Consider the following 13705-nt stretch of genomic DNA (forward strand, 5'->3'; position numbering starts at 1 on the left):
CTCTAATTATTCTAAACGTTTATCTATTAAAAAGGTTTAGTCATAATTTATTACTCCCTCCGTCCCCCAAAATTCGTCACTATTTGACCCGACACGAGTTTTTTAATATATAATAGAAAGTGGGTTGAAAAAGTTAGTGGCATGTGAGTCCTACTTTTATATATTAGTTTTAAAATAAAATGTGAGTGGGAATGAGTTAGTGGAATGTGGGGTCCATTACCAAATAATGGTAAAAGTGAAATGTGACAAATTTTTAGGGACGGACGAAAAAGGAAATAGGTGACAACTTTTCAGGGACGGAGGGAGTATAATCTTCGTAATTTAAATCAAATCAACACAAACCTAAATTTTTTCAAAAACTAGCTTAGTTTAAAAAAGAAAAGGTTAAATCTTTTTATTATACTAAATTCTCAATTCTTCTTAAACTAAACGTTACATAATATTTTTCCTATCTAATGAACAAAAATGCTCATATGATCTTTTAAAAATGATTTAGTCTTGCACAATTATTTTTTCAAGGCAACCTATATTTGACATAATTTTGTAATTAGTGAAAATTAATGTGACAAATTAGAAAAAAAATGAAATATTAAGGATGACTGATTGAATTATATTTTGATAGTATATAGTGAGAGAAATTTACTCCCTCCGTCTTTAGGAGATAACCCCTTCCTTGGACGACATAAAATTTTATGACCTTATTTTATGGAGTATGTTAAGTAGAGAAAGTAAAGTATGAGAGAAGCAATAAAGTAGAGATGTCTCTAATTTTAGTAATGAGTCATCTTGATTGACACAAACCAAAAAGGAAAGTGTGTCATCTATGATAAGACCAATGGAGTATGATATTATTTCAAATAAAAAAAAAATTGAGTTGTTTTCATCGCGCGCAACAAAAGATTGTAGTAAATTCCTTATCTCGCCCGACCCCACGATGATCAGTTCCTGGATCCGCCCATGTGTGGAATGGTTCCATGGTATCAACTTTGCTACTCGTGGGAAGAACAAAAAGATGAAGTTTGAGCTGTATAAGGTAAGTAGGTATGTGTGGATAGATCAAATGTCATATTTATAGGGCAAAAAATGAACCATAAGGCTCTTTTCAAACTTTTCACATTCTCCACTTAGGTTAAAATTAAATTTATTATTAACGATGTTTCTCTATTTTTTTTTTCATGTGTATGACTGAATGTAGGCAAAATATTAGATTGTTGTAAACGGTTGATATAAGATGTGCATTTGATGCACACAATGATGATGAGAGTTATTTTTTGGGTAATTAATATAGAGTAATGACTAAAATGCAATGACAAATGTTGATACACAATGATGATGGGAGTTATGTTTTGAACAATTAACATGCAATAATTTGAAAAAACGGTTCACATGCCTTCTCATAATCACAAAAGATGCAAAATCCAATCTGTTTGAGAGCCTCGACACACAAATAATATAATGGAGCAGAAGCAGAAAACAATGTGATTGATTTTTGATCATTTTTTCGCATAATTTTATATCACATTGATAAATAAACTTGTATTTTTCACTGTAATCTTACATCGAAGGAGAAAATAACATAATTAATCATGTAATCTATGAATGCTATTCATAATCTCTTCATATCATGCAAATAATTTTCACATTCATCAACATAGATTCTTAGTTAAAGAACTGTTAATAAAGTGTTTTTCATATACAAATTACATGTATAAACAATTTTATAAACAATTTCTACCCAACACTAAAATCTACATTATATAAACATAGAGCACAAAATGGAAAGTACAACTTTATTTATTCAATCATAAATGTACAACCCAATGGACGTAGTAAATAGAATTTCATTCTAGCGTCAAGAATAGTAATTCCATAAATACCCCAAAACTCCCCTTTTATATATGTATAGATAGATTGGTTATTTAACACCATCTTTCATATACTTTAGGTTTAATTCAATTTTTTATTTAATTATATTTCATGTGGGAATTAAAACAACCACGTCGATTTTCCCTTAAATCATTAGAAAGAATAATTTGCCAAAGAAAAAATGATTTTCCGATTACCGAATTATCATCATCAGCTTCTAATTTGCGAAAGTTCATTTGAGAATTGGGGAGGTTTTGCAGAATTGCGAATTTTCTTTTGCAAATTATTCATTTGTTGCATTTGTCCTGTGATGTGGAAAGTAATGGGTATGATTCAAGAGATAATATATGTGGACGTTTTAATTGCCACATAGAATATAATTAAGTAATTTTTTTCTGAAATAAACCTCAAGTAATAATGAAATACTATAAAATTAAGTGCTTAACTTGAAACAAATAAAAACTTTAACTCCCTCCATTTCCTAAAAATATGAACTTTTGAATGGTACGGGTTGTAATGCAGAATTGGTAAAATAAAAGAAAAATAGAAAGAAAAAATGTGATAGTGAAAAATGGGTCACACTAGAGAAAGATGTTTCCTTAATTGGAAAATTCCTATTTTAACAAAATGAACATAAAAAAAGAATTTTATATTTAAAAAACAATAGGAGTAACTAGTTTAATATAAATATCATACTTTAGTATAACTATGTACATTAAATTAACCTTTGTAAGTCCTATAAATTGAGAAACGTCTTTTTTAAAATTTCTTACGTTACATGGCATGCTTATGGCCCCACATTTTTTAGTTTTATTCAATATTTATAATTTATCCTAATCTTATTCACGGTCTGTTGACTCTGTTCACATGACTTTCACATGCAGTAACATTTAGCTGAATTTGATTAAGTATTGCATAGTTTTAATATGTGAGTATGTTGAATAACTTTTAATTAATTAATTAATTGTTTTGACGAATTTGCTAAATTTTGAATGAAAAAGGGGCCAAAATTATTGAATTTTCATCCGTCTATAAAGTACATTTATGCATTCAATAAAAAAACTTCATTTCAATATCTTGCACGCCTAGAATTTCAATATACTTTAACTTGAAAATAATTGTCCAATAATTTATAGATTTACTCATCGACAACATAAAAATAGAAATAGTCTTGTTGACGCCAACACGATGGATTCACGCCTTTGAAAATACCACATGTGATAAGATGAGAAAACTTCTAAAAAATCGCCAGAGAGCTTGCAAGCAACGGTCACTAAAACAACACTAGTATTCTTTAACTTGTCATGTATTAGTGACAGTCAAGCACTCGGGCAAATAGATATTGGAGATTAAGGGTGGACGCTGGAAATTGTTTAATTGGGGCTATACATTCTAAATTTCGAGATAATAATTCATTATTTTTTTATGATAATAGGGGATTTTGCCAAATAATTCACACAAAATACCAAAAAATAATACTAATACTATATAAATAAAACAAAAACAATATTAACTAGGGAGGAGCTTAAGTATGTCCGCCTTCTGTTGGAGAAGTGTGAGGCACCATTTTCGAACGTAACGAATTTGACAAACCTCATCCCTAGAGATTCAACAATCGTAAAAGCGATCCATCAACTATCAGAGTTGAACCATAATCACATTGCGACGGTGCTTTACTCGTCCAACCTTGGCAACCTCGGTTGCAGTTGACGTCTATTGTATGTGTGGCACATACACTAAATAAAATATAAACATGCATTAGGTTGCACGTATTTATCTAAAAGTTATATACTGTACAAGAATTTAACAGAAAATAAGATGTATATAATGACAAAACTAACTATGTGTGTGTGAGTTAACTTAGTGGTAGAGTTGTTAAGTCCGAGGCCAAAGATTTTAGATTTGAGTCGAGCCTTTTAATTTCTATTCATCTTCCTATTAAAAAAGAGAACTAACTCTACGAGAGTATTTACTTTTGGCGAATTGTATAGTTTCAGATGTTATGACCAAGAAAGAATTTACTTTTGGCGAATTGCGGAATCATATAGTTTGCCACTCTCGCTCGCAGCCACCGAGGCTGCCCCTTTCCTCTATGCCGTCGTCGGATTGTTATCGGCATGTGAAATACAGTATATGTTGGGCCACAAACTAGTAACCACGGACAAGCTCCAAATCAAGGATGATGACGTTGGTGATTGAAGTGGACTAGCTCCAACTTTGTTAGTGTTGGGTGAAATAAATCCTGACTATTGTGACTCGTTTAATGAAAATAAATACTAACATGTAGCAATGAAGGATCTATAAGGTTTATAGTGATTTGGGTAAAAAAGATTACAAATTATTAGACAAACACTAACCTAACTGACTACTCCAATGGTTATATTACAGAGATACTATATTGGGCCGAACCGGGAAAGGCCCAACTCAAATCGTGTCACGTGTCATTTTTTTTTCTGATTTTCTTTGTTAGTAGTAGTAGTACAGTACTTCTAAATTCTGATCCCTAGTCGATATTCATATTCTTTATCAATCCGATTCGAATCGCAATTCCTAATATCCAATCAACACAATCATCTGATAGATTGGCACAAATTTGTCAAAATTTTGTTGTGAAAACCAGGTTTAATCCGAGAAAATGCCGAAGAAAATGGGTGTGAACAGCAAAGCCGAAGCGGCTAGGGCACGGAGGAGCGCAACCGAGTCTGATCGGAAGGAGCGCGTGGAGAAGGAGAAGGAAGAGCAGTACTGGCGCGAAGCCGAGGCAAATAAGCCGAAAGCGGCCAAGAAGCGGGAGGAGGAAGCCGAGAAACGAGCCGAGGCGAACGCGCGGAAAGCCGAGGTGCGCCGATTGGCGGAGTTGGAGGAGAAGGAGCTGGAGAAGAGCCTCACGAAGCCGGATAAGAAGGCGAATAGGGTCGCGGTGCCCCTGCCGAAGGTGACGGAGGTGGAGCTGATCCGTCGGAGGGAGCAGGAGCAGGCGGCGTTGCAGCGTCGTGCGGAGGAGGATAAGAGGAAGCAGAGCCGGACGGCGAAGGAGGAGGAGTACGAAAGGATGGTGAGCGTGGAGAACACCAATCGCGATGATTCGATTATTGAGGCGAGGTCGGTTGATGAAGCGCTTGCGCGGATGACTATGGTCGATAGTTTGCCGGTGGACAAACATCCGGAGAAGAGGCTCAAAGCCTCGTTTAAGGTAGGGTTGATTGGTGAAATTCTCTTGATTAGAATGCCGATTTGAATCAGATTTAGAGTAATTCTTATTTTAGCCGGATTAGCATGATTGATTTGTGTTTTTTTTAAAATTTGTATGATTTTTCGAATTGGAATTAGACTTGAGAGTTAGAATTCTGAATTTAGCCGAATTAACTGCTTTAGATATGTGATTTGAATGGAGATAAGGTAATTATGTTCTTTTTCTGAGTGGTGTTTGAGGGGAATTGGTTGTTTGAGCTAATATAAGCTCATATTACATTGTTACAGCAGTATGTGGTTTTTGAAGTTGATCATAGCCTACTGAGTTGAGCTATTCTTTGTTTACGTTTTGATGTGTTGTTTATGTCTGCAGGCTTTTGAAGAAGCTGAGCTCCCAAAGTTGAAGGCGGAGAAGCCGGGTCTAACGCACACTCAGTACAAGGATATGATTTGGAAACTCTGGAAGAAATCTCCTGACAACCCTCTTAACCAGGTGAAAACCAATTTTACTTGAAAAGATGATTGCAATAATTGCAAGATTTATACGCATGTTATCTAAGCTTCTGGACTGTTTAGCTAGATTTCTATTGCATGTGGATGAGAACAAGTTATTAGGAGTGTTAACTGTAAATCTGTAATTGAATGATTCTAGTTGTTTTGGGTGGAATTGTCATGGTCAGCTAATTGTTTAATTATATGCCAAATCCTTGTTCTGTTGTTATGTTTATTCTCATGAAGTTTATCCTTGTTAAAGTTAAATGTATTCTCGTGTTTGAATGTGGTTAGACAAATAAATGATTAAAACTTGCCTTGAGTAATGAGTGTGATGATATATTTGAAACGCTTTCGTGATTAAACACAGTGATTTTTGTTTCACTACTTGAATCACAAGCCTGAACAAACCGTTTTAAGAAATTGTATTTGTGCTGCTGTGTGTATGTAGTCAGTTTTGCATATTATATTACACAACTTTGGATAAGATGCTTCATCTGAATAAGTTAGTTTTGGAGTTACAATTGGAGTATTGCCTTCAATAAAGGAAAGTTCTTAGATGAAAAATTGATATATCATGTATTGGGCTTTCTTTTATCTTATTACATTGGTTGGCTTGTCACGAAGAACAGAAAAATCCCACTTATGTGTTGAGTGCCTAAATAGTAAATACGGTGTCTTTTTCGAGCTATTACCTTTTCGAGCCTTTGTGTTACCCTAGATGTTAATGCTAAAAAAATAGTGCAACTTACTCTTGCTCGATCTGAATGTGCAGGTAGCTGAGAAGGCGTAGGCGTAGGCGTAGGCGTAGGCGTAGGCGTAGGCGTGTCTTTTCATTAGAAGCCCAATGAGTTTTCTCTGGGACTTGTGCAAATAAGCTGATGTTTCATATCTGTGTGAGTATATGTTGATGCCTATGCGAGACAGCTTGGGCCGCCTCCACCTCCTCCACCAAATTTGCAGTGTTCCATCTCAGCTCGACGCAGTAGATTGAGATAATAAAGCGAACTATCTAAAAACCATTTTAAATACAACCATGTATGTTTATGTGAATGCATCCCAATTGACCTCTTGCTTTACAGAATTTGTCTGCGTGGTTTATTTGTAAAATTAGCTACTTCTCTTGAAAGAGATTGTCTGTTTCTATCTACTACTACATTAACTGGCATTTCCACTTCCAGCATATCTATATAAAGATCCTCATATTTTTATTAATTAGTTAATTAGTGATTTGTCATATCTTTTTCATATATGTTTAGGATATTTTCTTGTTCCTTAAGTTAGGGTATTTAGCATTATAAATAGTTGTCATTGTTATTCCTTTCATTGAACGAATGAATGAATATATGAATTTACGTTTCTTTCTGTTTTATTTTACGCACTTTGTTTAAGCTTGAGTTGTCGATGAGATTCTGCCTCCCGGGACTTCTCTTTTATCGTCTCTGGCATCTTGATAAGGGAATTACCCTTATCAAATTGGTGCTTTCATCCTCGAACTCATGGTCGAAGTCAATCTTCGTTCATGGCCGGAGATATCGCAAGCGTCCGAAGACTTGCAACTGAATTCAATAGCTGCAACGTTGGAATATATCCTCGCTTGGCACGCCCGACTCGAGACCCGATTGATTGAGCATGAGCGTAGGGCAGCAACCACGCTCCCTCCACTCCGGCCCGAGCCTGATCCACCCGACGCAGCCACGCTGTACACCGCCGCACAACCTTGGCAGCTTGATTGCACGGTGTTTTCTCCACCGATTAACCACCACTCAGCAGTGCCGCTGCCCGCTGCTGTTCCGCAGCAACCACAACTCCGTGAATCTTCTTTTTGGTTTGATATGCCACAACAACACGTCCCGAGCTCAACCCCGACATTTATAGCCTCGACAATTTCCCCGAAAGCGACAACATAAAGCCAAAACTGCCACGGACAGCCTGTTGCTGTGCTGCAGCCTCTGCTCCATTCGATGAGTCTTTGCCACTCAACCATAGTGTCGATGGCCGTTGATGCTGCAATTCTGCCACCAGCCTACTTTGTATTGAATGAAGAAGAAGAATAATTTCTTGTTACGAATGAGCCTCAGGATGATGCAGAGGCGGTGGTTGAAACACGCGCCAAAATTGACAAAACACCAAAGAAGTCTTGTGATGTTTTTGTAATGCATCTCATGGACGAGGAGGAACAACCATTTTCTGGGTCCAAGGAAGACAGCCGGGTTTCTAGATGGGTTGCTCAAGAAGAAGAAGAGAAGTTGATATTGCAGAAGAGACCACTTCTGAAAATAATGGTGGCGATAATGGCAAAATGTGGTTTAAAAGAGAACCACAAGTTCCAAAAAAATGGCGTTGGTGACCGGTTGCAGCATGATCTATACGTTTCCTACCACTATACATTTGATCCAGGAGGAAATAACTCACCAAAGCTTCAATTTTCAACACTCTTCGTTGCTTCGTGGTTCCCACCTTGAGGACAAGGTGAGTTTTAACCGTGAGGGAGTTGATACGTGCATATCTATATGAAGATCCTCATATCTTTATTAATTAGTTAATTAGTGATTTGTCATATCTTTTCCATATATGTTTAGGACATGTTCACCTTATCGGTTATAGGCAGATAGTGTGTCAATTCTTGTTATAAACGAGTGTTCACTATATTAGACATAGTTCTTGATGGCCCTGTAATTCACCTCGGCCCGCACTGTTACTTGAAGAAATGGACCAATTTCAATTCTTAAGAAAGAGGTAAGAATTGAATTTGCATCGGAAGTTGAATCAAGATATGAAGAGAAAATACTATTTTTACCCTTGCCTTTTTAATTTCCACCCCAAATTGCCTCGCACGACTAGGGGTGCCACAGTACGGTTTACCGCACTCAAAATGTCATACCACATACCGTACCGCAAATTGCGGTATGAGAAAATATCATACTTATACCTTACCGAATTTTTCGGTATACCTCATTGCGGTATACCGCAAAATTCGATATGATTATTTTCGATACTGTTACCATACCGTCTATGCGGTATACCATATCGTATTGCGGTATACCGTACTTTTACATTATACCGAAATAAGGTATGACATATCGAATACGGTATACAAAAATAAGGTATGACATACCGTAATACTTGTGTTTCATACTAAAAAAATTCTATTATAGCCAAATATTTAAAATAAAATTTTACTTATTTAAATAATTTCCAAAAGATTAAAACTACACCATAATCAAATCTATACAGTGGACTTGATTTGCATATATATGTTTGGGGTTGGGGGCGGTTGAACTAAAATATGAAAGTATGGTTAGGGATTTTAACATATTAACTATTTTTTTATATAAATTTTAAATACAACATATATATCAAATTTTTGGCAAATATCGTAAATGCAGTATATTGCAGTATACCACGGTATAGGAAAATCTATACCTTTACCGTACCGATAGATTTCGGTACGATAAGTGCGGTATTTCGATATTACGGTATATTTTGCCAGCCCTACGCACGACTACACTCAATTAGGGGGCAATTTCGTCAAACCAGAACCCATTCCTAATTCGGGACTCCCAAAATAAATAAATAAATGGAGGAAAACAACCCTATTTCTTGTACACTGAATGATGGGTCAGCGTTTTAATTAGGTGGGCCGTCCAACCTCATTTCTAACCAAGTTTCATTTCTGGCAAATCCATCTCACATAAACTGAACAAGCCCTTAGGATATTTTCTTGTTCCTTAAGTCAGGGTATTTAACATTTACGCACTTTGTTTAAGCTTGAGTTGTCGACGGGATTCCGCCGGGACTTCTCTTTTATCTCTTTTATCGTCTCTGGCATCTTGATAAGTGAATTACCCTTATCAGTGTGTGTGTGTGAGTGAGAGAGAGAGTTAAGTGATACAGTTTTCACAGTTATGCGGATGCTGTGCTGATGCAATTATTTCAGCATTAGACGAAAACTGTTGTGTATACAACCAATTGAACTCAGCCCCAAAGGTCGAGATCAATAAATAAGTTTGCTGTTGTGGTTTTGACTCATTCGATTCCTTCCACCGGTGCTCCTCTAACGTGCTGGTATCATGTCATGTTGGGTAGTATCGTTGATGAATCGGCGAATTTTTGATGATGATGAATGCTCGTAAAAATAAATTACGACACAGAGAATTTTACGTGGTTCGATTTACTGAGGTAAATCTACGTCCACGGGGAGAAATGGGGGCAGGTTTGTATTGCTTGATCTGCGAATTACAGCTTACAACACAGACTTGCTATATGATTATTTCTCTAGAGAGATTCTAACCTCTTCTATCAGATCTAAGTTCTATTTATATAATGAACTCAGATCATGGCTTGCGTCACCACCCTAAGTCGTGGATGTCGTGTAGGTTATGGCCTAAGATCGTGGGTGAAGCGTAGGTCATGGCCTACGATCGTGGCCTGAACTGACATCACGTGGTAGTGGGTGTGTTGGACATCCGGTATGGGTCCACTAACTCCTTGTTCGGTCGAATACCGAGACCGAACTGCTTTGGTTGCCGATCTGAGAGTAGAGCTTGATGCCGACCTGAGAGCAGAGCTTGATTGGTTGGCTTTTACCGAGCTGTAGGCTGAGGCCGAACTCTTTGGTAATGCCGAACTGAACTCTTGGGCTTTGGGCTGGCCGAGCTGTCACTGCTATTGGGCTTGTTTAGTACGTACCCCATCACTACCCCCCCCGAAAAGCGAAGTGATTCACTTCGGCGAAGCGAGTCACTTCGGCATTCTGGAAAAGGGTACGGGGGAGGCTGAAGTCAGGGGACGTGCCCTGCGCGTGACTGCATTAAATGCGGCATTAAATGCGACAGTAAAATCCGGCCGTTGAATCCTGAAAAGGTGGGATATGAAACGGTGCGATGATTTGAAATCTTTTCCAAATCTGATAAATACCGTCTTTCTTCATCATTTGAACACCTTTGCTATTGGCTTCTTCTGCACTCTCTATCTTCTGCGTGAAAAATTTCCTTCCGCTTTCAAAAATTTCTTCAGACTACCTTCACCTTCAAAAAGTAAGAAAAATGTCTTCTTCTTCTTCTTCGGAGTCGGGTAGCGTTAGGAAAGGGGGTAAGGGGTCTTCTAGCCGGAAAGAATCCGGGGAGAAGACCGTAGAGTATTTTCACAGTATCTTGAGTAAGGATACTGTGATATCCCTTTACGAAAAATACTCTTTTCCTGGGGGGAAGGCGGTGGTACCTGACGGTGATCACAGGGCTGACTCCCCGCCGGAGGGTTACGTCACCGTGTATGAGGCCTGCTTAGAATGCGGGCTTCGTTTCCCCCTCCCTTCTGCCTTTATAGATTTACTAGATTTTTTTCAGCTTCCTTTAGGCCAGGTGACTCCGAACTCTTGGAGGCACTTGTCGGCCTTCGCTGCCGAACTCCGTAGGTTAGGAAGGGATTTGTCTTTGAAGGCGATCCTTAAATTCTTTCAATTTAAGAGGAAGGGGTCTTGGTTTTACTTGATCCCTTTACAGCCCTTTAGGGCCTTTTGTAAAACGAAGTGGCCGAAGTGGCAAAATCGCTTCTTCTACTATGATAGGACCGCGGCTCCTAGTTTTCCCTGGAGAGGGCCGGAGTCCGTTATCCGTCACCCTCGGCCTGAACCGTTGGACGAGCTCGATGGCGAGCTCAACAAGATTCCCATAGTTAGGAAACAATACACGGAGTCTGAGCTCGTCAAGGGCGACGTCGTGTTCGACATCTCGTCTTCGGACGAAGAGGCCGAGGGTGAGGATTTCTCTTTATCTTTATGCTCTACTGCTTCAACGAAGAAAATCTGACTTTGCTTTCTTGCTTTTTGGCAGTGTTCATGTTGAATAAGGCTATCAGAAAGTCCTCCGAGCTTGTGGAGCCGGAGAGAGAGAAGGCTACCAGCTCGGCGCCTGATGCCGAGAAGAATCCGAAGAGGCAAAAGACCTCTTCGGGTCCAAAGAAGGGGAAGACCCAGAAGCCCCCAAGGGCGCCAGAGAAAGACGTGGTCTTGGCGCCTCCTTCGGAGCATATCTGTGAGCCGTTTTTATGGCCCACGGACTTCGCCGAGGTGAATTGTCTTCTTGATTCCTTGGCTTGGCTTCTGTCTTGTATTTTGGTGCCCTCTGTTAACTTTTTTCCTTATCCATTTTCAGAGGAATGATATGCTCTCCAAGCTCGTCGCCGTCGAACTCTCCAAAGCGTCCAACGACTATGCCGAGATGCAGAGGAAATTGGCGGCTGCTTGTCACCGGGCCGAGCAGGCTGAGGCAAACTTTGAGAAAGCCAGGGCTGCTAGGATTTCGGCCCAGGATGAAGCTCAGTTTGCCAAAAACCAGCTCGTCATCCAGCGAGAGCAGACGAAACGGAGGGATGCTGCCGCCGTGGTTGCCCAAGGAGAGGGTCTCCGTGCCTACACGGAGAGACTCTTTTTGAGCAGCCAGTTCTCGGCCTTTGTCGGTAGTCTGGTAAGGCTAATTGCCGATAAGGGCGAGCAGGGGCCCGACGTCGTGCTGCCTCTGTACAGCCGAGAGATAGCTGCTCGGCTTCAGAACCTGCCGCTCCTTGAGGAGCTCGCTTCATCCTCGGTCCTGCTTTCTGCAGACCGAGTCCGGAGTTGTCGAGCTGATCGGGACGAGAACCTGGAGGCTATCTTTGCCTCCGTGGGACCCGTTTCACCCGCTTCGACTTACAACGGAGAGGGTGAGGCCGAGCCGCTGGAGCGGGAGGCCGAAGTCGATCAGGCCGGGCATCCGGAGAAGGAGGCCGATCAGGAGGCGGAGGCGAGGCCGGCAGGAGGCGAGGCCGAGGCTGAGGTAGCCCAGGAGAAGGAAGCTGTACCAGACCGAGGAGCCGGAGACGAAGCAGGCGGAGTATGATTTCGTCTCCCTTCTCTTAGTCTAGTTTCTTCCTTGTAAAATGGCCTTGAAGCCCTAGTGTAAAAAATTTTCCTTGTGAATGAAAAATTCTCTACATTTGTCTTCGTATAGCTTTTCGTACTCGCCTTTATTCCTGTTGTATTTTACTATCTGCTCGGTATAGCTGCCGAACTAATATAGCTGCTTTGTACCCAAGGAGATGGAGATACTTCACTGGAAACGGCTGTACTCTTCGGCTTTGGACGAAGCTGAGAGAAGAGCTATAGCCGATCAGACGAAGAATGACGAGCTTCTGGCTCGTTTAGTGAAGCTGGAGGCCGATATCAAGGACTTAGAGTCCGATAAGAAAGATCTGGAGGCCGAGCTGAATACGGCCATTGCTGAGAGGACTGCGTATGAGGATTACATCCGTGTGCGCGGGGGAATGACCATATCAGAAGTTCAGGAACGAGTTGACGAACTGTGGGAGGAGTATAATGTACTCCGGAGGAACAATGCGCTGGAGAGCTCGGCTTGCCAACAAGTCGTGAAATCATTGCGGCGCTGGGCTTCTCGGTATGACATTGTTCTTGCCCGGCGTCCCTCAATTGAGAGATTCCTCCGGCATATCGCGCCAACAGATGCTCGCACTCCAGATCAAACCTCTGGTTCCCTTGTTCAAAATCCTACTCCCAGCCAACAACGAACTCCGGAACAGCCGGAAACGTCAAGACGAGAACGGGCTCAGGAGCAACCGGAATCGTCAAGACGGGGACGGACTGAAATTCGCCGAGGAGTTGTGACTATGAGCGAGCAAGATCAGCAGATGCTTATTGCAGAGACTCTTCATCGCCGAGGTGTTAGGACTTCTCGGGCTCGGGGAAGAGGCGTTGGGTCGAGGATAGCATCTCGTCGTCCTGCTTATTCTTCATCTGCTCGGAACAACCGAACTCGGCTTCCAGAGGATTTTGCAGATAGGTGGCTTAACTTCAGCAACCCTGGACAGTAGAATAGTCCTTTGTAATAGCGTAACGCCATTTTGTAGGGTAGCGGAGTTGTATGCCGAACAAGATTTGATAAATGAAATTTTGTTTTCGCTTCTAACACTGTATTTACAGCTTAGCGAAAAAATTTCATCGTACTTGTCCTCGGTCTTATGAAGTAAACTTCTTTGACCGGACTTGGTCCTTGGTCTGATGAAATAAACATCTTTGACCGGACTCGTCTTTGGTCTGATGAAATAAACATCTTAGACCGGACTCGTCTTTGGTCTGATGAAATAAACATCTTTGACCGGA

The 13705-nt window shown here is 40.3% G+C and overlaps 1 protein-coding gene across 1 annotated transcript; it reads left to right on the forward strand.

The window, feature by feature from the left end:
- Positions 1-4350: 4350 nt before the first annotated feature.
- On the forward strand, positions 4351-6765 carry LOC121749007 (coiled-coil domain-containing protein 124-like). Its single transcript, XM_042143615.1, has 3 exons — positions 4351-5059; positions 5432-5551; positions 6326-6765. The coding sequence occupies exons 1-3, from the start codon at positions 4502-4504 to the stop codon at positions 6341-6343; spliced, it is 696 nt and encodes a 231-aa protein (XP_041999549.1). The 5' UTR covers positions 4351-4501; the 3' UTR covers positions 6344-6765.
- The last annotated feature ends 6940 nt before the right edge of the window (positions 6766-13705 follow it).

Source organism: Salvia splendens, chromosome 9, assembly GCF_004379255.2.
Source record: "Salvia splendens isolate huo1 chromosome 9, SspV2, whole genome shotgun sequence".
Taxonomy (NCBI): domain Eukaryota; kingdom Viridiplantae; phylum Streptophyta; class Magnoliopsida; order Lamiales; family Lamiaceae; genus Salvia; species Salvia splendens.